Source organism: Myotis myotis, unplaced genomic scaffold (assembly GCF_014108235.1).
Source record: "Myotis myotis isolate mMyoMyo1 unplaced genomic scaffold, mMyoMyo1.p scaffold_m19_p_3, whole genome shotgun sequence".
Taxonomy (NCBI): Eukaryota; Metazoa; Chordata; class Mammalia; order Chiroptera; family Vespertilionidae; genus Myotis; species Myotis myotis.
In genome coordinates, this window is record NW_023416335.1 from 211,432,794 (window position 1) to 211,457,074 (window position 24,281).

At 62.1% G+C, this 24,281-nt stretch overlaps 1 protein-coding gene across 2 annotated transcripts; it reads left to right on the plus strand.

Annotated features, from left to right (window-relative positions):
• Positions 1-22: 22 nt before the first annotated feature.
• Positions 23-22,906, plus strand: PARVG (parvin gamma). 2 transcript variants are annotated; one of them, XM_036298801.1, is made up of 14 exons: positions 23-38; positions 586-592; positions 2,602-2,680; positions 4,688-4,752; positions 5,841-5,943; positions 6,713-6,847; positions 7,823-7,938; positions 9,293-9,348; positions 12,844-12,866; positions 15,323-15,381; positions 15,588-15,656; positions 16,791-16,892; positions 22,134-22,206; positions 22,657-22,906. In XM_036298801.1, exons 1-14 carry the CDS (start codon positions 28-30, stop codon positions 22,764-22,766), a joined length of 1,008 nt encoding a protein of 335 aa, XP_036154694.1. In that variant the 5' UTR covers positions 23-27; the 3' UTR covers positions 22,767-22,906. The 2 variants fall into 2 exon arrangements, with proteins under 2 accessions (XP_036154694.1, XP_036154695.1); XM_036298802.1 differs by lacking the exons at positions 23-38; positions 586-592; positions 2,602-2,680 and adding an exon at positions 3,314-3,919 and having other exon boundaries at positions 22,657-22,905.
• Positions 22,907-24,281: the final 1,375 nt, after the last annotated feature.

A 24,281-nucleotide genomic window follows, 5' to 3' on the forward strand; every position in this document is an offset into this window, starting at 1 on the left:
CTGAGACAGAGCGATTGGGCACCATCGATGGGCTGTGGGTGAGTGGGGGTGTTGCTTGTGGAGAGAGCCAGGGCCGGGTTGGAGTTGGGAGAAGCTGGCCGCCAGGATGGGGGTCAGCAGGAGGCTCTGTGTGGTCCAGGCGAGAGGGAGGGGGCCTGGCAGCTGGGGTGGGGGCCTCAGGGGAAGCCGACTTCCCCCTGTAGCCTTGGTGGCGACTAGAAACCTGGGGAGGAACTGGCCGGGTTTGCTCAGTGGGAGGGAGAGGAGAGGAAGTCAAAATACTAAACTCGAGTTGCCTGCGAGGCATCGGGCCGGGAGGTGGGGCTGGGTCGGGCCCGCAGAGCTTTCCGGTGGGACTGTGGTGGCATCTGGGAGCACCAGGCCTCCTTGTGGGGGAGGGAGCAGCCTGCAGACACCCCAGCCCGCGCCCAGCCCCAGCCCCAGCCCCAGCGGAGGAAGTGGGCGGCTGGCCCCTGCCTCCCGGGCCTGCAGCCCCTCTGACCTGGGGAGCCCGGAACCTGCTTCTGGGTGAAGCCGGGGCCACCATCGGAGCTCCGTGACCCTCGTTTTCTCACGTGGAGGAAGCCGCCGGGTGAGTCCTGCTGGCATCCCAGCCCGAGGGAGGCCTGGGCTGTCTGTCTGTCTGTCTGTCTGCAGTCTTGTGCATCCCAGCTCACACGCGGAGGGCTCTGAGGGGCAGGGAAACTGAGGGCAGCGGGCGCAGTCTTAGCTGAGGGGGCTGGGCCTAGTGGCCCCGGAGCTCCTGCTCCCTGTCCCCTGTCCCCTGTCCCCTGTCCCCTGTCCCCAGGGGCCGGTCCTGCCTCTGTGGAGCCAGGTGAGCAGATTCCGGGTCCAGGTCACCTCCCCTGAGAAAGGCCGCCCCCAGAGGGAGGCACTGAGGCCTGGGGCCGAGAAGGGCCTGCCCGGCTGCTGTGGCTGAGGCAGCTGCCTTGGCAGCATGAGGTCCGGCCCTCTGTGCTAAGAAGCGGCAGGACAGAGAGGGCCGGGGGTCGGCCGAAGTCACAGCCAGAATGAGGAAGAGCCGCCGGAACCGAGGCGTGGGACACCCAGGCCAGGCCCTGCCCTCCTCTCTGGCCACGTCCTCACTGAATCCGTGTCCAAGAGGAGGCTGGGGACTCGGGGAGCCCGGCGGCCGTGTCCCCCAGCCCCCCCGTCCCCCTGCTTCAGGGCAGGACGGTCCCGCGTGTCCCAGGCTGGCTGCCGGTGTGGGGGGCTCCGGCCCGTGCAGGCCGCTGCTCAGTGCAGCTCTGGCCCTGCCGTGGGGCCGACCCCGGAGGGTTTGCGCTGCCGACACGGCCCGGGTGTCGTTAGGCCTGGCGCCGCTGGGAGGGCCAGGGGCTGCGGAGAGGAACGCGGGGGCACGGCTGCCCGCGAGCAGGAGAGGAAGTCGCCAGGGGAACAGGAAGGAGGCTCTGCTGGTTCGCCGCAGGCGGGGGACGAGCTGGGTCCCCCCACAGTGAGCTCCTGTACACGCCGTGGGTGCGGCCTCTCCCACGCTGCGGAGCGCGAGCCCCCAAACCACCGGAGACAGAGCCCCTGCAGAGAGCCCTGTCCAGGATTGGGGGCCAGCAGGGCCAGGCCACCCCTGAGAGCCAAGCCTCAGGGAGTGGGGACCAGTCCAGGTGACAGTGGCCCCCCGGCTCCGGTCCCTCACTCAAAGGCTGGAGGTGCGCTGCGCCCAGCTGACCAGGCTCAGGGTCCTGCCCCCCTGCCCCCGCCCCCGCAGGAGCTCAGGGCCTGTAGATAACACACATCGGCCCCCCGATTCCCCTTGAGCTCAGGGCTTCTGGATGGAAGAAGCTCTGAGGAGTGGCCACCCCTTTGTCCTGACTGTGGGGTGCAGTGGGGTATGTGTGGGGGTGGGGTATGTGTGGGGGCTTCCTGTGCTACAGGAACCTGGTGGGCTGGACACTGTGCCCGGCTGGGGATGCCCCGTTCCTGTGGAGCCTGTGCACAGGCGGTGCCCTCAGCCCTGTGCCCTGGCCCTGTGCCCTGGCCCTGTGCCCCCACTCTGTGCCCCCACCCTGTGCCCCCACCCTGTGCCCTCACCCTGTGCCCCCACCCTGTGCCCTCACCCTGTGTCCTCACCCTGTGTCCTCACCCTGTGCCCCCACCCTGTGCCCCTACCCTGTGCCCTCACCCTGTGCCCCCACCCTGTGCCCTCACCCTGTGCCCTCACCCTGTGCCCTCGCCCTGTGTCCTCGCCCTGTGCCCCCACCCTGTGCCCTCACCCTGTGCCCCCACCCTGTGCCCCCACCCTATGCCCTCACCCTGTGCCCCAACCCTGTGCCCCAACCCTGTGCCCTCACCCTGTGTCCTCACCCTGTGTCCTCACCCTGTGTCCTCAACCTGTGCCCCCACCCTGTGCCCCAACCCTGTGCCCTTGCCCTGTGCCCCCACCCTGTGCCCTCACCCTGTGCCCTGCTCCACCCGGAGACCAGGAATGCTGCCTGCGGCCTCCGTCAGGGACCCTGCCCCCTGCCTAGACAGCAAGTGGCTCACCCCCCCAGAGCCAGCTCCCACCCTGTCCCCGCATCTCCCGGCCTGGAAGAAATGACACCCTCTGTCCCTGCACCCCAGGGCTGGCGGAGGATGGAGCCCGAGTCCCTCTACAACCTGCTGCAGGCGCCCAGGCCGGCGGAGGAGGAGCTCCCACAAGGTGCCGGAACCTGGCAGGGTGGGGTGGGGTGGGGTGGGGTGGAGATGGGGGTGGGGGGTGGGGGTGGGGGGTGAGGGGTGTCTGCATCCCAGAGCCAAACGGGCTGCTCCCGGGAACAGGCATCCGTACAGGTTGCCACTGGGCACCAGTTCTGTCAGAATGTCTGCCTTCGGCTTTGTACCCGACACCCCCTCCTGCTTCTGGAACCTTCTGCAATTATCCCCATCCCCTAGCAGCCCACATCTCTGGGTTAATGGTGACGTTGAGGGGGAGGATGCCACTTGCCGTGCGTGCCTACTATGTGCCGTGCGTGCCTACTATGTGCTGTGCGGAGCTAAGCACCTCTGTCTACAGCGTCTCATGCGTGGCTCTGAGGGGAGGTGCTCTTACTGCCTTTGGTTAAACGGGGACACTGAGGCACAGCGGCCCCCTCCCGGGGTGGAGGGTAACTCTGTGAGTGAGCTGAGCCCGAGGGGGCGGCTCCAGGCCTCGGGCTGCACCCCCCCCAGGCGGTCCAGGCGGATTCTGCGCAGGCCTGAGATCTGGGGGGGGCTGGTCTCTGCAGGGCAGGGGCGGGGGCGGGGTGGGGGTGGGGGCGGGCTAGGAGCCACTCAGCGAGGGCGGGCCCATCGGCATGTCTGTGTTCTGAGCGTGGGGGTTTGTGGCCCTGACGTCACTGCCCCACGTCTCTCTCCGAGGAGATGGCTGGAAGGAGGAGGGGCTGGCCGGTGCGCCAAGCTGGCCTCTCCCTGTGACCGAAAACACCCCGAGAGGCACCCGAGTCCCCAGGCCAGGGCGTTAGGGGCTCCCTGGAATTCATGTCCCTGTAGCACAATGACAGTAGGTCCTCGGTGACGTCGGAGATCCGTTCCTACAACATAACGCGATTTTCGCCGTGAGTCGGAACCCACCTCCATAAGCACCTACGTCACCCACATGGAGCACAGACACAGCGGTAATGAAGGGAAACAGTACAAGAATTTAAAAGAAAGATAACAATTCCTGACCTTTACTTGTGGTAAATAAATAATAAAAAACATAAGACACATGTGTACACACGTCAAAATGACAGAAATTTTTTTTTATAAATAAATGGGAGATGGCGACGCAACCAGGAAATGGAAGACTCAGGAGATGCACTTAGTTGACTTGGGTGAGGCCATCCCCGCCTGGTGACTCAGTTTCTCCCTGTCCATTAGGGCTAGCTGATCGCTGGGGTCCCTGCAGCCCTGACACGCGGTACGTCCCGTGAATCTAGACCGTGGGGAAGCTGCGGATGAGGGTCCCGGGGCTCAGAGAGTGACCAGGTGGCCCGTGTCCACACCGGGGAGACAGGCAGACGTCCGGTGGGACAGAACCCAGTTCACTGGGAGCTTCAGAGACACGCGGCCGTTTTGAGTGTGTTCCCCGCACACAACGCGCAGAGCTTGGGAATGAGCCGCGCTCACGAGGGCCGCCCTGGGAGGAGCTTGGGGTTTGCGGAAAACAGCAGCAAAGGAAGCGGGGGAGGACCGGGCATGAGTGAAAACCCGCCACGCTGGGTGTTTGGTGCTCAGGGGCGTCTGTCTCTGTGTCTGTGTGTAGTTGGTGCACGTATGTGTCTATGACTATGTGTCTGTGTGCGCAGGTATGTGTCTGTGTCTATGACTATGTGTCTGTGTGCGCAGGTATGTGTCTGTGTATCTGTGTGTGCAAGTATGTGTCTGAGTCTGTGTGTGTCTATATGTGTGAGTGCATATGCCTGTGCATCTGAGAGTGTGTGTCTGTGTGTGTGCATATGTGTGCAAGTGTGTGTTGATGTGTTTGACTGTGTGTGTCTGTGTGACTGTAGGTGCCTGTGCATCTGTGTGTGGGGGTGACTGTGTGTGAGTACATTTGTGTTTGTGTGTGTGCATGTGTGCGTGGGTGTGTGTGTGAAGCAGCAAGACCAACTTCCCCTGCGGCCATGGTGACAGCTCTCCAGGTGACCAGGGCCCTGCAGCGTGTCATGCTCGCCTCTGCTTCCAGGGGAAAAGAAGAAATTCCTGCCCCCCGCGTCCCGGAAGGACCCCAAATTTGAAGAACTGCAGAAGGTGAGGCAGCTTCTCCCACCCTGACTTCTCCGGAGGCAGCTTCCCGTCTCCCTGACCTCAGGCTGGCAGGTGGCGACTCCACAGGCCCCCAGACACCTGTTGAGTGGCTGCATGAAGGAGCATTGGTTGGGCACTGACTGTATGCCTGTCTATGCACGCTCCCAGCCAGCCTCAGCAGATCGAGAGGGACCCGTTGTCCCCCACACCCCAGGGAGGGCACGGCGACGCTCAGAGAGAGATGGCCTGGCCTGTCGGGGCACAGGGCGGGCAGTGACAGAGCCGGGTTTGACCCAGGCATCAGCCCCGAAGCCCACGCTCCTTCACGCGCTGGGCGGCCCGGGGCCACGGGCAGCTGTGAAGGGGTGAGAGTGGGCGTGTCTCCCAGGTCACAGCCTGTCCGTGGCTGCAGGACCCGCTGGGCACGGGCTCAGGCCTCCGCCTTCCTCTGGTCTCCGCATGGCCTTTCTGCCGCCTCCTCCCAGGGCTTCCTGGCTGCACCACCTTCCGCTCCCGGAGACCTGCGGCCCAGTGTCCCTCCTCCCCTCCCTCCCTCCCGTTCTCTTGCTCCCTCCACCCACTTTCCCACTGTCGGGCCCTGGGACACAGAGGGGTCCAGCATGGTCCCTTCGGGAAAGCCTGGTTTATACACCAAGTCCTGGTTGGCTCAGGCCTCTTCCTTAAAGAGACCAGGCAGTAATTCTCTGCTGCTTCTGGCCCCTGGAGCACAGGCAGGGTGGGCAGCCCCGCCTCCAGCAGAGCTGCAGAGGGAGCAGCCTTTATGCAGCACTTGGTCAAGTTTAGGGTTTGGGACGGGACACCAGCAGCCCCTTGCACTGGACAAACCACAGCCTCCCAGGGCCCAGGTCTGTGGTGGAGACACAGAGGGTCTTCGGGAGCCGAGACCAGGCCCCTAACTCAGTCTGGGAGATCAGGGAGGGCTTCCTGGAGGAGGTGGTGTGTGACCTGGCTTTGAAGGACGGGTGGGAGTTGGCAGGTGGGAGGGGGCACTCCGGGATGAGGGCAGCACTGAGCCAGGCGAGGGGCCAGGTGAGAGGTGGCGTCACTCAGCCGTCCTCTGGGCCCGGCAGGTGCTGATGGAGTGGATCAACGCCCAGCTCCTCCCCGAGCACATTGTGGTCCGGAGCCTGGAGGAGGACGTGTTCGACGGGCTCATCCTGCACCACCTTTTCCGTAAGTGGCTGCCCCCCCCCCTGCCCTGCAGGTGAGCCCCTCACCGCCCTTACCCTCCCACCCGCTGAACGTTGCTAAGCCTTGGGCCCTCCCACCGGCACCTGCCTCCTGAGCGTGTGTGGAGCGCTTGCTGTGAGTGGGCTGCGGGGACAGCAACCCCCCACGGCCCGCCCGCCAGGGCTCCTGCCGCTGCGGGAAGCAGGCCTGGAGGGGTGCTGCTCCCCGCTGCTCCCTTCTCAGCCCACAAAGCCCCCTCAGGGCTGCCTCCGGGCCCTCGGGCCTTCCCCACCCTCTCCCTCTGCTGGTGCGAGCTCGGCCTGGTCTAAGGTCTGTCTCTGCACTCAGCTGGGAGGCCCCGCGGGGCGGGCGGGTCTGGTTCTGGTCCTGGGTCAGCACTCTGTGCTGCTCCCATCCCGTTTCACAGATGAGCACACTGAGGCGCTGCGGGGCCTGGTAACCTGTCCAGGGTCTCGCAGTGAAGAAAGCGGGGGAGTGGGGCTTTAACTGCTGACCACACTGCCCGGCTAAAAGGCTCACAGAGAGGTGGGGGTGGGGCGGGGCGGGCACAGTGGGGTCCCGATGAGGGGCGGGCTTGCTCAGCCCCACAGCCCGCCTGCCCCCCTGCGGAGGGGTGAGGGGCGGGCGCTCTTACTACCTGAATGCTGGCCTGGCTCAGCCTCCTGGGGGAAGCGCTCTGGCCATGGGGCCCCAGCAGGAGCCCACACTGTGTCACCCCCTCCTTTCTCCCTCCCCCCACTCCTGCCCGCAGAGAAGCTGGCGGGGACCAAGCTGGACGTGGAGGAGATCGCCTTGACCGCCATGAGCCAGAGGCGCAAGCTCGAGGTGGTCCTGGAGGCCACCAACCGCTGCCTGCAGGTGGAGCAGCCCAAGTGGAGCGTGGACGGTACGCGGGCCTCAGCCGGCTGGAGTCCGGGGCGGGGCCCGGAGCCTGGGTCCCTTTGCGTGGGGACGGCTTCTCTCACCCACGGGGCACGGTTCGGTCGCCTCGGGTCTGGGCACAACCTGGGGGCTTGGAAGGAGGCAGAAGCCTCAGGCAGGTGCACAGTGGGCACAAAGGCCGGTCAGTGAGGACAAACAGTCCTGGGCACTCCTGTCCCCGAGGCGTCACTGCAGGGAAGCCCCCACGAGGACGATGCACACAGTCCTGGCCACAGCGCAGCCTCTGCTGACTGAGTGCCAAGTGCCGTGACGCGCCCATCTACCCGTCTACCCGTCAGGGGGCCCGGCGGCCCAGCCTCTGAGTTTATTTCTATTTTGTCTGCGGCGCCTGCTCGTAGGAAATGACGGTGTGCAAAGCAGCCAGTCCGCCCTCCTGGGTAACAGTTTGCTATGAACGTCCCGTCATTCCAAGCTCTACATTCTCCCCACTTCCCAGATGAGAAAACTGAGGCTGAAAGGGAGTAACAAGGTTGGGTGACAATGATGTAACAGTTTTCAAACTCGATTTGTGTTGGTTGGGCCGCACGCCACTGCCTTCACCGCTTTGCTTCCTGCCTCACGTCCAGCAGCTGGTGTTTATAATGTTGACCTTGGCCCTGACTTAAGTCACATTCAGCTTAAACCTGACAATTTGTCCAACCAGTGACCGACGCTAGGACAGGACACGTGGTGGTTTCAGGTGTAGACAGCGCCTTGGAGAACATCCCCGCGTCCAGTCCCCGGCCCCACGCGGCTGTGCCCTGGGCCGTGTTCGCCGAGGTGGGAGCCTGTTGTTAGGTCTGCATGCAGATCTCCAGGCCTCTGCTTCCCAGGGGTGGACACAGGTCTCGCTGGTCGAAGAGGGTTGTTGTGAGGATAAGGAGGCCCCACATGGCCCCGGGTATCGTGGCCCCGCTCTGACCTGTGTCCCTCCCCCCAGCCATCTTTAACAAGGACCTGCTGGCCACCTTGCATCTCCTCCTGGCCCTGGCCAAGCGCTTCCAGGCCGACCTGCCCCTCCCACCCAACGTGCAGGTGGAGGTGATCACCATGGAGGTGAGGGCTGGGCCAGGGCTCCATCGTATGGGTGAGCATCTTGGGTCCACATTCACGCCCTGGATTGGCGGATGAAGCAGGGGGTGGGGCCGAGCCCAGTGTGCTCCCGGGAGCCGGGGAGCCGTGAGAATGGGAGATCCTGCCGGGACAGCAGGGCTCAAGCTGTGGGCGGGAGATGCCGAGAGTCCAGCGGAGCAGCAGGGACCCAGCGAGGCCAACCGGAGGTGGGGACCTGCCTGGGTGTTATGCAGGTCCTGGGGATGGACCATGTCCCACCCTGAGTCACGGCCTGTCCTGGGTGCCGTCTCTCACTCCCTAGCCGACAGCTATGATGATGGCCCCAGTTTTCTCACCCCGAGGGGTACTCGCTCTCACACTCAGCACCACAGCTGGGGCCCCGCCTGCTTCCCCTTGTACCCCAGCTTCTGGGTACCCATGAGTAGTGGGCATCCCATCCTGGGGCTCACCTTTAACCTGACCCAACAGAGTAGGCCAAGCCCAGCCTAACTCAGGTGAATTATTCTTACTGTTTCAAAACCATTACTTAAGCTTACCCACTGAGCAGTTTCATGGCTTTTGTTTATACTTCTTATATAAATCAGAGGGACTCCATTTCTTCACTCATTCATCGACCCCTCCATCCATCTATCCATCTATCCATTTATCCATCTATCTATCCACCTATCCACCCATCCACCCATCCATTCATTGACCCATCCATCCATCCATCCATCCATCCATCCATCCATCCATCCATCCATCCGTCCGTCCATCCATCCACCCATCCACCCATCCACCCATCCACCCACCCATTCATCTATTCATCCATTCATCTATCCATCCATCCATCCATCCAGTCATCCATCCATCCAGTCATTCATCCATCCACCCATCCACCCACCCACCCACCCACCCATCCACCCACCCATTCATCTATCCATCCATTCATCTATCTATCCATCCATCCATCCATCCATCCATCCATCCATCCATCCATCCATCCATCCAGTCATTCATCCATCCACTCATCCACCCACCCACCCACCCATTCATCTATCCATCCATTCATCCATCCAGTCATTCATCCATCCACTCACCATTCATTCGTTACTGACCTCAGTGAACCAGGCTCTGGTGAGACTCTGGGGGTTCCTGGGGAACGAGGCTGACTTGGTCCTAGTCCTTGTGGGTCTCCAGGCTCATGGGAAGGACAATTAGGGGACCAAGTGATGAGGCTGCCAGGAGGCCACCCTGAGGAGGACTGGGCTCCATGGGCGGCTTTGGCCTCTAGACCGAGCAGCAAGCCTGGCCCCTGCGTTCACCGGGTGACACAGTCCCTCCTCTCCTTTCTCAGAGCACCAAGAGCGGCCTGAAGTCGGAGAAGTCCGTGGAGCAGCTCACCGAGTGCAGGTGAGGGAGGGAGCAGGGCCGGGGCCGGGGTTTGGTTGGATTGGAGGGGCCCTCACACTCTGCTGTCCGCTCAGGCCTGTGGGGACACCCGGGGCCCCTCCATCTTGCTGGCCCTCCCAGACATGCCCACCTCCTCCAGCTCACTTCACCCTCTCTACCAGCAGCAGCAGGCAGAGCTGGGATCAGAGGGGCCTTGGCCCTCAGTCATGAGGTCACCCACAGCCACGGGGCCAGGAGGACCCCGGGGCCTGGGCCCTCCCGGGAAGCCACCACGGGGCGGGAGGTGCTGCTGCTGAGCGACCCTGACATCGATGCCTGAGCCCGCGGGCCTCCTGGTGCAGGGAGGCAAGGGCACCAAGCGCTCACTCACACTACCAGCACTTACGGAGCGCTTTCTGCACGCAGGGCGGGAGCTCTGTCCTGAGTGCCCAGCTCAGCCGGCTCAGTCTGTTGTCTGTCCGGTGAGCAGCGGGCCCAGCGAGCTCTGTCCTCCTAGAGGCAGGGCCGCCCCGGTCCTGGCGGGGCTCTCTGGGTGGGTCTGAGAGGCGGCTGCTTGCAGAAGCGTCCTCGGCTCCCTCTTCCCGTTAACGTTTGCTGGAGGCCCGCTCTGGGCAGGGTGCCTGGCCCATGGCCCCTACGAAGCCTGGCTGGGAGCGTTCAGTCCGCTTCAGCTCAGAGGCCTGGCAGTCAGCTCCGCCCGGCCTTCACCCTGGCTCTGCCGTGTGAGCTGTGTGACCCTGGGCTAGTCGCCTCCCCTCTCTGAGCCTCCTGCTCCTCTGAAGAGGGGGGATGCGTTCCTCCCTGTTGGGGCTGTGGTGAGGGTCATAGATGATGCATGTGAGGCGACCTTCCTCCACCCCTACACACCCCGATCCTGATGTCCCTCCAGTCTGTGGCTCCTGGTTTCCTGTGGAGCGTGGGGGGGGGGGGGGGGCTCCTGCCGGGAGCCAGTCCATCCTTGCTGTTTCAAGGGACCTGGCATATATGGCATACTGTTCGTAATATGTTTGCTCACCTTCTTGGCGCTATGTGTTTTAACCAAGGTCACCTCTCTGAGAAAGGTTGTTTCCCCAGGTAGGGATTTTCCCCTGAAGTTAGGGAGGGAATAAAACCCCTTAACTAAGTGCCAGGCGGGTAATTAATCACTTTAACTATGAACAATCATGCTTAAGCTACATAATCTTTACTCCGTGGAATGGAGATAAGAAACGCCCTAACCTTTGGAATAGAGATTGATAGGATTGGAATCAACTGGTATAAATACAGATGTAACAAGACAACAGGACACAGAACCTAGACACAGAACCTACACAGAACCTAGAGACAGAACCTAGAGAGGGAACATGGAGAAAGATCCTGGACAGAAACTGGCCACAGAACCTGGCTACAGAACCTGGATAGAACATGGCAAGAGAACCTGACTAGAACCTGGTGACTGAATCTGGCTGGAGAACCAAACCAGAACTTGGCTGGAGAACCTAGCGAGGGAATATGGCTACAGAACCTGGCTGGAGAACCTGGAGAACCTGGCTGGAGAACCTAGCAAGAGAACATGGACACAGAACCTGGCTGGAGATCTGCCGGGAGTCGGTCCATCCTTGCTGTTTCAAGGGACCTGGCATATATGGCATACTGTTCTTAATATGTTTGCTCACCTTCTTGGCACTATGTGTTTTAACCAAGGTCACCTCTCTGAGAAAGGTTGTTTCCCCAGGTAGGGATTTTCCCCTGAAGTTAGGGAGGGAATAAACCCCTTAACTAAGTGCCAGGTGGGTAATTAATCACTTTAACTATGAACAATCATGCTTAAGCTACATAATCTTTACTTCCTGGAATGGAGATAAGAAACACCCTAACCTTTGGAATAGAGATTGATAGGATTGGAATCAACTGGTATAAATACAGATGTAACAAGACAACAGGACACAAAACCTAGACACAGAACCTAGACACAGAACCTAGACACAGAACCTACACAGAACCTAGAGACAGAAGAACTTCGCTGGAGAGAACATGGCAAAAGATCCTGGACAGAAACTGGCCACAGAACCTAGAGACAGAACCTAGCGAGAGAACATGGCAAAAGATCCTGGACAGAAACTGGCAACAGAACCTAGAGACAGAACCTAGCAAGGGAACATGGCTACAGAACCTGGCTGGAGAACCTGGAGAACCTGGCTGGAGAACCTAGCAAGAGAACATGGACACAGAACCTGGCTGGAGATCCTAACCAGAACTTTGCTGGAGATCCTGACCAGAACTTGGCTAGAGATCCTGGCTAGGCTGCTGATCAACTGAACACTGTCTCCGTGTCATTCCTTCTTTGCCAACTCCGTCCACACCTTTGGGGACCCCTGGACCTGCTGGGGTTGGACCCCAGCATCTGGGGCAAACATATTAAGAACAGTATGCCATATATGCCAGGTCCCTTGAAACAGCAAGGATGGACCGGCTCCCGGCAGGCTCCAAGCGCCGCAGGGTAAGGGATGGCCGGGCCCAAGCCTGTGAGCGGAGTGAGGCCAAGGTCCTTCCTGCCAGCAGGTTCTGTGGTCCATTTAACCGTCCCCAGGACACCTCTGGGGGGGGTGGGCTGTCCCCCCGACCCAGTGAGGCCGAGTGACCTCCCGTGAGCCGCCCCAGCCAGGCCTGAGTTCCAGGGGAGAATGATGTGGGGACCTGGAGTGGGACGGTGCCGTTGGAGCCCATGACACCACGTTCCTTCACCCTTTGTGACTCTCAAACCGCCCCTCTCTGCCCCGTGAGTTCAGACATGGCGCGAGGGCCACCTCTGGCTCCCAGCTGTGTCCTGGACCCCACGGGGCGCCTCTGCCTTTATGCTGCCCCCGAACCCCCACCCGGCTCCCTGCAGAGGGGCCCTGGCTCCCCAGAGCGTGGCCTACTTCGGGCCCAGAGCCTTGCTTCTCGGGGACAGGGGCGGGGTGGGAAATTTAACAAGAAAGTGAACAAAAAGTCAAGACAGTAAAAATGGAGTGAGAGAAGCCAGCGGCGGGCCTCCCGCGTGACCTCACTTGCCCAGACTTCTGAACAGGCAGGAGCCAGGGCCGGGCCGGAGAAGCCAAAGCAGGGGAGCGTCTGGGGGGCAGAGTGGGGGGCGGGGGGCACGCTGTGGGTGCCGGGACGGTTCCATGCCTTGATGAGGGTGGGGATCACACAAGTGCGTAAACATCTGGAAGCTATAAACGAAGGATTGGTGCATTTTATTGTCGGTATAATACACTTCCCTCCCCTGAACTAGAAGGGAGACCCCCAAAACAACAAGATCCGGGCATCTGCGGGTGTGGAAACCTCCAGGGCGGGGCCTGAGCTCTCTCGCTGTCGGTCCACAGGGCCCTGCCCCGTACGAAGCTGTCAGGGATAAAAGACGCCGGCTTCTTTGTCAGCCTTGCTGGGGCCAAGCCCTGTCATAGTGAAAAGCTGTCGGTCTCAAGGTTTTTAACCATTTATCTGCATTTTCTCCCCCTATCCCCCCCTTAGCGCAGACAAGGACCGAGCTGCAAGTGAGTACTGTCGGACCACGAGGGAGTCTGTTTCTGTCGCACGCGTGGCACCGGCCATGCGGCCACGGAGGGCTGGCTTCTGGTGCCCCTCCCTTTGTGGCCTGCCTGTGGACTCGCGCTTTCTTCTGGTCCCTTTGTCCCTTTCTGTCTGTCCTTGCCTGGCATGGCTGTTGCTTCTCACGCTATGGCTCACATGGGGGGAGCGATGTTTCATCCCCATGGGTGGTGAGGACGGAGCTGTTAAGTGTGGGCTCGGGAGCCAGGTGGCCTGGGTTCACACGCAAAACCTCCCATTTATTAGTCACATGAGTTTGGGAAAGTCTCTCAACCCACCGGTGCCTCAGTTTCCTCATCTGTAAAATGGGATGAATAATGGCACACACCTCTTAGGCTGGTGATGAGGTTAAAAGAGGATTTGTAAATGTGCTCAGCACATAGCGGGTGCTTAATAGTGCTTGTTCAATCATGTGGCTGCTGCTTTTGTGCAGAGCTCCTCACCAGCCGACTGACTGGCCCAGCCATTCCTTCCTCCATCCATTCATTCATTTATTCACTCACTCACTCATTTGTTCCTCGGGCAACTGGAATGGCCAGCTGTTCATCTATTCATCCATTCACTTACCCACCCATCTATCTAGCAATCCATCCATCCACCCACACACCAATCCATTCATCCACCATCCATCCATCATCCATCCACCCACCAATCCATCCATCTATCCATCCATCCACCCATCCATCTATCATCCATCTATCTACCAACCCATCTATCCATCATCCATCCATCCATCATCCACCAATCTATTAATTCACCATCCACCCATCAATCTACCAATCCATCCATCCACCATCCTAACATTTTTTTTCCACCCGTACAGAACACAGAGCTATATGGGCAGGGGCTTCTCCAAGGGGCACCTCACCTGGAGAAAGAAATAATGACTGCCAGGGCTTCTGTGAAGGGGAGCGGAGGGAGGCTGACTGGGGGCAGGGAGGAGAAGGAGGTGCAAGGCCGGATGAGAGAGAGAGTGTGTGTGTATGTGGGGGGCCAGCATGAGGACACTGGGGTTGCCCAGGGAGCAGTGTTTGTTCGGGGGCAGCATGAGGATGGGTCACACGGTAAGGGGCAAGGCCACAGACCAGGGCCTCCTCAGCCCGTTTCTAGCATATTCGTGCTGCGCTGGCCTCGTCAGCTGAGCACATGTCTGCCTCTACTCCTGGCTCCTCCGAGGACACTTGCCTGGCCACTGGCCAAGAGGCCTGGTAGGGACCCGGTGTTTGCACTGTGGTCATTGGCTTACGGGGCTTTTCGATGCGCACGGCGCTATCTGGTGCCGCTCTTCCCCTTCACTAATGAAGGAACCACAGGCACAGAGAGGCCAAGTGACTTGCCTGGGGTCACACAGCGGCTGAGTGGCAGAATCCAAAAGTCACTTCTACTGAGTGGCAGAATCCAAAGGTCACTTCTACTCAGTCTGTGTACTCAGAGCTGAGGACCAGCCTCCCTGGGGGAGGGTGTTAGCTGCCGAGAGTGAAAATGCAGGCTGTGGACAAAGGGCGTCAGTCTGAGGACTCAGGTGTCTGAGGCTGGACCAGGAGCCTGAGCTGCCGAGATGCTCTGTCCCCAGACCCCGTGGGCGTGGCTCAGCTGCCTCCACTGGCCCTGTGCACGCTCAGGCTCAGGCCTCTGGGAGGGCTCGATGCCCTCATTCTGCCAGTCCACAAAGGCCCGCGAGGAGACCTGGGGGCCCGTGTCCGTCCGGGGCTGGCCCCCTGCTCAGCCACCTGCTCCGTGGGCCTGTGGGTGGAGCAGGGAACTGGGGGAGACGGGCAAGTTTCCAGAGGAAGGGGTGGGGGGGAGGGGCGGTGCAGATTCCATCCCCGGCATCCCCTGCAGAGGGATGACGTTTACTGAAGTTCATAGTGGCCCAGCCAGCACGCCAAATTTGATCTTTGCTACCAAATTCAATCTTTGCAATGACCCTAGCTCAGGGGTGGGCAAACTTTTTGACTCGAGGGCCACAATGGGTTCTTAAACTGGACCGGAGGGCCGGAACAAAAGCATGGATGGAGTGTTTGTGTGAACTAATATAAAATCAAAGTTAACATCATTACATAAAAGGGTACGGTCTTTTTTTTTTTAGTTTTAGTCATTTCAGACGGGCCGGATCCGGCCCGCGGGCCGTAGTTTGCCCACGGCTGCCCTAGCTGGAAGGTTTTATCAGCCATACTTTACAGGCGAGGAAACCAAGGCACAGAGAGGGGCGGCCAGCCCCCTGAGCCACACAGCCAGAGAGGCAGTGGCTTGGCCCCAGGCCCGATTTTAAATTCCAGGAGCTTGAGCTAAAACGCCAGCTCCCCCTGGCCTGGTAACGCTGAGAAACGGGTGGGAGGAAGTCCCTGTTTGGCTCAGAGATAACATCACTGTGACGAGCACTTTGTGGGTCTGTCTGCAGAGGACGTCTTCGATGAGTTGTTCAGTCTGGCTCCCGAGAAGGTGGGCGCCGTGAAGGAGGTGAGAGACCCGAGTCCCCGCAGCTCTGTTCCCCCGCCCCGCCCCCCGCACGCCTGGGCCATGCCTGGGGGACAAAGGGGAGGAAACGGGGCCCTGGTCTACACCTGCTGTGCGCCGGGTGCTGTGGGCCGAGGGGGGCTGTCTGTCCCCCGAGGGGGAAGGTGGCACCCTGAGCCCCGGCTGGGTCCTTGCTCTTCCCTGGGTAGGCCATCGTGACCTTCGTCAACCAGAAGGTGGAGCGCCTGGGCCTGTCCGTGCAGAACCTGGACGCCCAGGTAGGCGGTTTCTCGGGTTCGCATCCCACCTGCTCCCCCTCTCCCCTGGGAACGCGATGGTGTCTGGAGGGTGACGGCCTGGACGAGGCCGGTGCTAGAGGCGGGTGGGCAGAGCGGGTCCTGAAGGCCTGGTATTTGGGTGGTATCACCAGGATATGCCAACTGGAGAGAGTCCAGGCCGAGCCAGCCACTCAGAGAGGCCCTAACACGGGGCATCTCCATGAAGGTCTTTGGAGGGTGGTTTTCCTGAGACTGGTGTTTTGTCTCTTTGAAGAGGCGGAATTGGGTTGTATTAGCATATGCCGCGCCGGTACCAGGACGACGGCTTTATCTCTGTGCACACAGGCGGAACTGGCAGAAATATTAATGCGGCCGCCGGCCCAGGGAGCCGTGCGCCGGTCGCTGCCTTTTCCCGATGGAATGATTTTCCTCTTAGCTCCGTTCTCTCCTGTGCTCCTGGAGCTCCTGGACAGTGTGTGGTTTAAAGAGCGATGAGGTCTTTCCCTGGAAATGTAGGACAGCGCTTCTCTCAGCACGTACGAGGTGCTGGCAGCCAACAGCCACTCTGTACCTGCTGTGGCTGCGTTTACAGCAATGCTTCAAGGCCAGGGACGCCGGCCCCATGTCTCAGACAGGGAAGCTGAGGCCCAGAGAGGCTGTGTGACCTCGGTAGGGCCCCTCGGCCTGGGAAAGGAGAGTGGGACCCCCAGGCCCTGTGCCCCAGCGCCAGGCCATGTGCCCAGCGCCCAGGCCCTGTGCCCCCAGCTCCCAGGCCATGTGCCCCCAGCGCCCAGGCCATGTGCCCCCAGCGCCCAGGCCATGTGCCCCCAGCGCCCAGGCCATGTGCCCCCAGCTCCCAGGCCATGTGCCCAGCGCCAGGCCATGTGCCCCCAGCGCCCAGGCCCTGTGCCCCCAGCTCCCAGGCCCTGTGCCCCCAGCGCCCAGGCCATGTGCCCCCAGCGCCCAGGTCATGTGTCCAGCTCCCAGGCCATGTGCCCAGCACCAGGCCATGTGCCCCCCAGGCCATGTGCCCAGCTCCCAGGCCCTGTGCCCCCAGCGCCCAGGCCATGTGCCCCCAGCGCCCAGGCCATGTGCCCAGCACCCAGGCCATGTGCCCAGCGCCCCCCTCTGTAGTTTGCAGATGGCGTCATCTTACTCCTGCTGATTGGACAACTGGAGGGCTTCTTCCTGCACCTGAAGGAATTCTACCTCACGCCCAACTCCCCCGCGGAGATGGTGAGTCTCCAGGGACATTCTCTGCGGGTCTGCCTCTGAGTGGACCGGTCTGTGCAATCGGCACGGCCCATCTTTACTTATCACCTCCAGTGACATGAAGGGTGGAGCGCACGTTTGTTTGCCCGTATGTCCTCTCATCCACCCACCCTCCCACCCACCCACCCACACATCTATCTGTTGACTTGCCCATTCACTCATTCACCCAATTACTTAAACCCTTCACTTGCCGCCCATCCATCCATCCATCCATCCATTCACTCATCAGCCCATCCACCCATCCACCCATCCACCCAGCTGCCCATCCACCCAGCCGCCAATCCATCCATCCATCCATTCACTCATCTGCCTGCCCACCCATCCACCCTCCATCTATTCATTCATCTGCCTGTCCACCCAGCCACCCACCCACCCACCCGCCCATCCACCGTGCACCTGGCCCCTCATTCCTGAGGCCCTGCTTGGAGACAGGCCCTGTGCCGTGTTGGCCAGAAAGACAGCCCAGCACAGCTCCTTCTTTGGGAGCCCCCAGTCCACGCGCGCCCCCCCTTCCCCTGTGCTCTCAGTGATGCACAGTCTTCCAGGGCTCCTGTGGGTGGGTCGGGGGATCTGAAGGAGCGAGTGGTCAGTAGAACCAGAAGAAATCAGGAGAGACATTGTCTAGAGGGGACCGTGGAGTTGGTTAGGGCTTGGTCTGCAGAGTCAAACCCTAACAGTGGGGAACGGTGCCAACAGAGGCTCCGCTGTGGACACAGCACAGAGATTTCAGGGCGGCTGGGGCTGCCGGGGCGGCGGGGGCCTGGCCCCGTGGGCGTCAGGAGTCCCCCGTGGGCCCTGGAGGCTGGCAGGCTGGCTGGGAGATGGCCGCCTTAGTCCGGGCAGGGGTCTGTGGCCTGGCCTGGGGGCGGATGGAGAGAATGATGCTGCTGGGGGAAGTGACAGGGCGAACCTCAGAAAACAGCCCCACAGTCTTGGTGCCTCGTGGGCCCCTGCTCCGCACCCCTGCCCCGCGGCCGTCCCCAGCCGCCAAGCCCCATCACACGTGCCTTCGTAGTTCCTGGCACCTGTGCCGCTCCCCCACCTCTGGGCGTCTGCGCAGGCTGTTCCCCTGACAGAAACCCCCTTCCCACATGGACTTCCTGCCAGCGAGAGCATCCTGTGACCCCCGGGAGGAGACTGAGGCCCACACGGGCAGCAGCTGGTCGCTGGGCCGTGGCAGGAGGACTTGGCAGAGGGCTCTGGCCTCCTTCCCTGCCACTTGCTGCCTGCACCTCAGGCTTCTTGTCTCTAAAATGGGCTCACAAACCCCCAATGGCCCCCAGTCATGCAGATAATAAGAGTTTGGGGAACCAGGAGGGGGGAACACCGAGGGGCATGTGGCCCTGGTCCCCGCCCACCGGGGCTCAGCCGAGTCCTCGTGAATGAACACCTGGCAGGAGGCGGCGTGGAGGTGTGGTCTGTGGGAACCAGGGGGCTGGTGGCCTCCCACAACCCCAGGCGGCCAGCTCAGCTGTGTCACACAGGGTCCCCTGGCCCGCTCAGCGCCAACCAGGGCAGGAGGGCAACCCCTTATCTCTCCGCAGCAGCGGCTCTTCCTGGGGGCACTTCTGGGAGGACGGAAGGTTCCTGTCTCCTTTGATGTCCCCGAGTGTCCCTGAGCCTGCCTGGGGGGCGTGAGGCTCACACCCTTGTTTCTGGCCCAGTTCCAGGCCCCCACCTGGCCTTGCTCCAGGTCCCTTCCTCAGCCCCTCTCCTCACATCTGGGCCTGCTGTTCATCCCTTGCACCTTGGGGACCTGCCTTCAGTGGGTGTGGTCCCTGCCTTCAGTGGGCGTGGTCTCTGCCTTTAGTGGGCATGGTCCCTGCCTCCAGTGGGCATGTCCTCTGCCTCCAGTGGGTGTGGTCCCTGCCTTCAATGGGCGTGGTCCCTGCCTTCAGTGGGCGTGGTCTCTGCCTCCAGTGGGCATGTCCTCTGCCTCCAGTGGGTGTGGTCCCTGCCTTCAGTGGGTGTGGTCTCCACCATCCCAGGTGCAGGGCTGATCCCCATTCCAAGGAAGATCCCAGCAGCGGGGAGCAGTGTAGCTCCCTCACTCATGGGCCTGGGGGTGTGGGAACAAGGGCAACACACGCAGGTTCTTACCAGTCACTAGGCAGCAGGCTCACCTGTCTCCAAAGCCAGCGCTGCCTCCCCGTTCGTTTCCTTCCTGGGGAGTCACTGTGAGCCCCAAGGGAGACGACCAGAAGGAGGCTGGCCCCAAGCTGCTGGGATGGCGCCGGGCTCTGGAGGGTCAAGGCTGGGGCTGAGGCCTGGGTGCTGCCCGTGTCCCGGAGACAGGACTCAGACATGTGAACAGTGCGGGGGAGGCGTGGGCGGGACACACGCAGGCTGGGCCCCAGAGCAGCACAGCCCTCTGTGACTCGGTGCTGGTGGGACATCATGGCTCACGCTCATTATCTTGCTCACCTCCAAACCCCGGTGACAAGCCAGGGACACACGCCCGCACCACCGATCTGAGAGCCGGCTGCCGAGGACGAGCCACCGGAAATGTGGGGAGAGGCAGCCTCCTTGCTCGGCCCGGGAGTGAGTTGTATGGGCCGTGACTGGAGCCCTCGGCTGCAGGAACGGATGCAGGACACACCGAGGGGCATTACCCAGCGAGGACAGAACTTGCCACCCTGGCAGAGCGACCCGACCTTCCTCGCCAGCGGTGTTTGCGCGAGATTGCCGCAGGGATGGCGGGAGAGAGCGTCTGTCCTGGGACTCACAGCCCCGGGGACAGCTCCGTCCTTCTGCCCACATTCAACATGGCTCCTCGGAGGGTCTGAACACATCCTCCGGGTCGCAGCCTCCCCTCGGCTCCGCAGAAAACCACGTTTCACCTTCATCGTAGCCAAGCCGCATGGAAGGAACGTGATGCCCTGGGCAGAGCGTGGAGAGGCATCTGGGCCGGGCAGCTCCTGGCTCAGAGCGAGAAATAAGTGAACGAAGGAAGTGTTTCCAAAACACTGGTCTCAGGGACCCTGTGGTCAAATCACTTGGGAAAACACGCGTAATCTTCAGGTTCACGACACCAGGACACACTCAGCAAAGGGCTTCTTCTTTTTTTTTTTTTTTAAATATATTTGATTGATTTTTTACAGAGAGGAAGGGAGGGGGACAGAGAGTTAGAAACATCGATCAGCTGCCTCCTGCACTCCCCACTGGGTACCTGCACGCAACCAAGGTACATGCCCTTGACTGGAATCGAACCTGGGACCCTCCAGTCTGCAGGCCGACGCTCTATCCACTGAGCCAAACCGGTCAGGGCAGCAAAGGGTTTCTTATCCCTGTGCTCAGCCAGCATTTCCCCAGACGGTTTGGTCACGGACTCGCCTCCGTCTCTACCCCGGATCAGAGGCAGGGCTGCGAGGCGGGAGCGCTGGGCTCCTCGCTCCCACGGTGACTCTGTGCAGCCTGGGAATCGTGTTCCTGAGAATGTGGACAACAGCAGCCATGCAACCCTCATTTTCCAGAATATTCCAGTCTGGGGAGAAGACTTGGGGACACAGTGACGGGACGCGTGGTGGGCTCGGACCCGCTCCCTCGGAGGTGCCCTCCAGCCCCGAGGCGTGGCCTGCTGGGGGCCGGGGGCGGCTCTTGTGTCTTCGCCTTGGCTGACTGAGAGGGGACAGCCCTGCGGCCGCTGGCCCCGCTCCCACTCTCTCTTGCATCCTGGACCTGCGCCAGCTCAACCCCTCTGTCCGTCCGATGCTCCAACACCAACTGCTCACCCACCTTTCAGACCCCAAGGCAGGGCCCGCGGCCACTCGCAGCCCCAGGGAGCCAGCTGCCCGGAGGACGCCAGCCCCTGGCCCCCGGGCACAGCAGGAGTCCGTGGGGGCAGGCAGAAGACACTCCCCCACCCTGCCCAGTGCCCTTGGGCCAGGACTGCGACCCACACCCCTACTCCCTCCGGGAGAGTCCTTTCTCAGGGGCCTTGCAGCCCTCCCACGTGTCCCAGATACGGGAGTCAGCAGGCGGTTAGAGCTCGCAGGGTGCCTCCCATTCCTGTCCATCGTCACCTTGGACCCGCACGGCAGCCTGGGAGCGGCAGGCGGGAAGGTGGGCTTTCCCACAGCACAGATGAGGGACTGAGCCCAGCCAGGCCCCGTGACTTGTCTGACCTGTGACCTTTGACCTGGTGGGGTGATCCACAGACATACAGCCTAGATCTCAAGACTCGACCTGCCCAGATTCCCAGGTGACAGGAGGCAGCCTGGGGAAGGCTGGACTCCTCCCCCCCGCCCCACCCCGCCCAGCCCTGCCTCCAGGCCTGGCTGGGTTGCCATGGGAACTGCCTGGCATGTGTGATGCCCGCTGTGGGCAGGGCTGGGAAGGCTGCCACCAGTCTGGAATGTCCAGCCCCCAGTGGACCATTGGGTGCCTGAGACCATGGGAGGAAGGACCTGCTGGAGGTCCCAGGGAATCAGGGGTTCAGCCAGCTTTAGGGCTCGCTGTCCACTTCACCCCCTCTCTCTGCTGCCACACAGAAGGGTAGGCTCTATCGGATTGGACCTGAGGCCCAGGGGCGAGACTAGATGTGAAAGGGAGGTGACCCCCGACCCAGGGTCTGCTCTGAGCCCCGGGCTGACAGGGCTCCCCACCCGGTATCCCCTATCAAGGCACGGGGGAGGGGTGGTGACCCCAACCCCGCAGGTGAACAAGGGGAGGCCTGGGACCAAGCGACCTGCTCCCCGGCTCAGGTCATCCAGTGACCGAGCCGGAATTAGGGCCCCGGGGGGCCTGGGCCGGGCGGCTCTGCCAGCCTCCAGCCTGCCGTGCATGGGCGTCAGAGCGAGACAGACCTGGTTCCAGCCCTTCCCATCTTGTGAGTTTAGATAATCCCCATGGCCACTGGGAGCCCCGGTCTCCTTTATCTATGCTTTGCCTATGGAACGCAGCTGGTTCTGAGGGCATCTGTCACCCACAGGGTCAGGGGCCACCTCAGAAGAGGCCAGGAGGGACTGGTGCTCCTACCCCTGGCTAAGTCCCCTCCCCTGGCGGACTTACCTCCAGGCCGCCTCCACCAGGAAGCCTTCCCTGACTGGCAGGCTGGGTGCTCTCCTCAGTGGCTGCATTCCCACTAGAGGTGGCCTCCTTGGTGCGCATTGGACGTCATGGATGAGGGTGGGCCTGCCATGGGGGCCCCGGCCTGGGTTGGGGCTGCCTTGTTTTGCCAACGTCTGGGGGGTCTTGTTGTTGTAGCTGCACAATGTCACCCTGGCCCTGGAGCTGCTGAAGGACGAAGGCCTGCTCGACTACCCTGTCAGCCCCGAAGGTGAGCGGCGGCCACAGGGGCCTCAGCCTCGGGGCGGGTACGCAGAGGGGGAGGCGGGGACGGGGGAGGGCAGTGCTGGTAGGTGCACTCCAGCCTCTTGCTGCTGTGGGGGACGCTGTGGGGGACGCTGTGGCTTCACCCTGTGGGGGAGGATCCGGGGAGAGGAGATGGGGGACGAGTCCCTGGTGATGGGCTGCCGGAGAGGTGAGACCCTGAGGACTTTCTGTACCAAAAGAGGGGTGCCGGGGAGGACGGTGGGAGGAGGGGCAGGGCCGTGCGACCGGTCCTGCCTGGGACTCAGGCTGGGCGTGCCCAGCTGCCAGGCCTGCCTGGGGTTTGGGGAGTTGAGTTAGCACTGAAGCCCCAAGTCCCAGGCCACCCCTGGGTCCCGGCACTGGGACGGTCACCCCTGGCCCGGCCTGACCGGCCGCCCTGCTCTCCCTGGCACAGACATCGTGAACAAGGACAGCAAGAGCACGCTGCGGGTCCTCTACAGCCTCTTCTGCAAGCACAAGCTGAAGGACGGCCCGGACAGGGGGCCCCGGGGACCCCCGAGTTAACCGTCACCGCCCCAGCTGCTGCTCAGCCGCCTCCCCGGCCCAGGCCCGCCCCCTCCGTTTCCTTCTGCTTGAGAACCTCTGAACCACTAGACGTGGATCCGTTTTGAGCCAACCTTTGGCCTCGCTCAGTTTATTTTAACAGAAATGTTTCTGGGAGGGATTTGGGGAGCCTGCCAGGGCCCTGGGAGGGCGTTAAATATGCATAAACATGAGGTGACCCAGGCGCAGCCTTGTCCCCACAGGCTGCTATGGAGGTGCTCCTGTCCCCCCCGGGGCAGCCGGAGCCCGGCCATGTGACCGGCCCTCAGGTCTGAGGTCTGGCTGGGAGGGCAGCAGGGACTCTCAGGGGTCAGGGCTGATGGCCAGGGGCCCGGCCTGCCCTCGAGCAGCTGCTGCCGCCCGGGGTGACGGTCCCAGGATCACCATCCAGCCGCAGGAGCCCCACGTGACTCCAAACCCACATTCCTGAGCCACTCGGGGAAGTTAACCCAGTTATTGCCCGAGGCACCGAGGCCCAGGCCCACCCCGTGGCTAAAATCGTGAGCCATGCCCACGTCACAGGGAAGAAGTCCTTGCGGTGGATGGGGGCTCAGAGTCTCCCAGTCTGTCCCCAGGAGGTGCCGGAGGTTCTGGGTCCTCCTGGCACTGCTGGCTTCTGACCTCCCCACTGACCCCCGTCTGTCCCCTGCCCACCCCAGCCTCTCCACGCTGAACACTGTCAGCCCTGCCTGAGATGCCCTCATCCCAACTACCTAGCACATGTCACTCATAAGAGGAGGGGACATCCTTGAGGAGAGAATGGAGGAGGGATGGGCCCTGGGACAGGGTGGACGCCTGGGGGGTCCGGTGCCTGGGGGTGGGTAGAAGGAGTGGCTCCCATGGAGCCCCTCCCTTGTGTAGCCCACCACCCAGCACCCTGGCTCTCCCTGCTCCCTCCCCTCCATCCCACGAAATCGGACTCCAGCCGACGTCACCGCAAAGTTGGAAGCGGGGTCTTCTAGAGGCCGCAGGACGCGCCCAGGGCGGAGGAGCGGGCGGCCGGGCTGGGTGTCCAGCAGCTCGGAGTGAGTGACGGGAAATGCCTCGAAGGCGGAGGGGCAGGAGTTGAGCTGCAGGAGTTGAGCCGCTTCCCAAAATAACCCCGGGGCAGCTGCCTGGGCCTGAAACTGGGTCTGGCTGCCGGGCTGGGCTGCGGGAGCCCCGGGCCGCACCAGCGCCGCCTCTGGGAACAGATGGCACGAGGAATATTTTTTCTTTCACCAAAGTCAGCTGGGAGCGAACAGCTTGTCTGCAGACGCGTGCCTCCCCCCTCTCTGTGGTTACAGTTCAAAGCCCCCGCCGCCCCCCAGGCCCTGCCCCCACGGCTCCTCCTGGTGAGACCTGGGCGGCCGGGCAGAGGGCACTCCAGCCTCTCTCACCTCAGCGCTCACGGCCCTCACCACTGGCCGGTTTGCCCCGGGGGCACCCGGGCCCCTCGGCTCCTGGGTTCCGGGCTGAGCTGGGGCAGCAGACTCT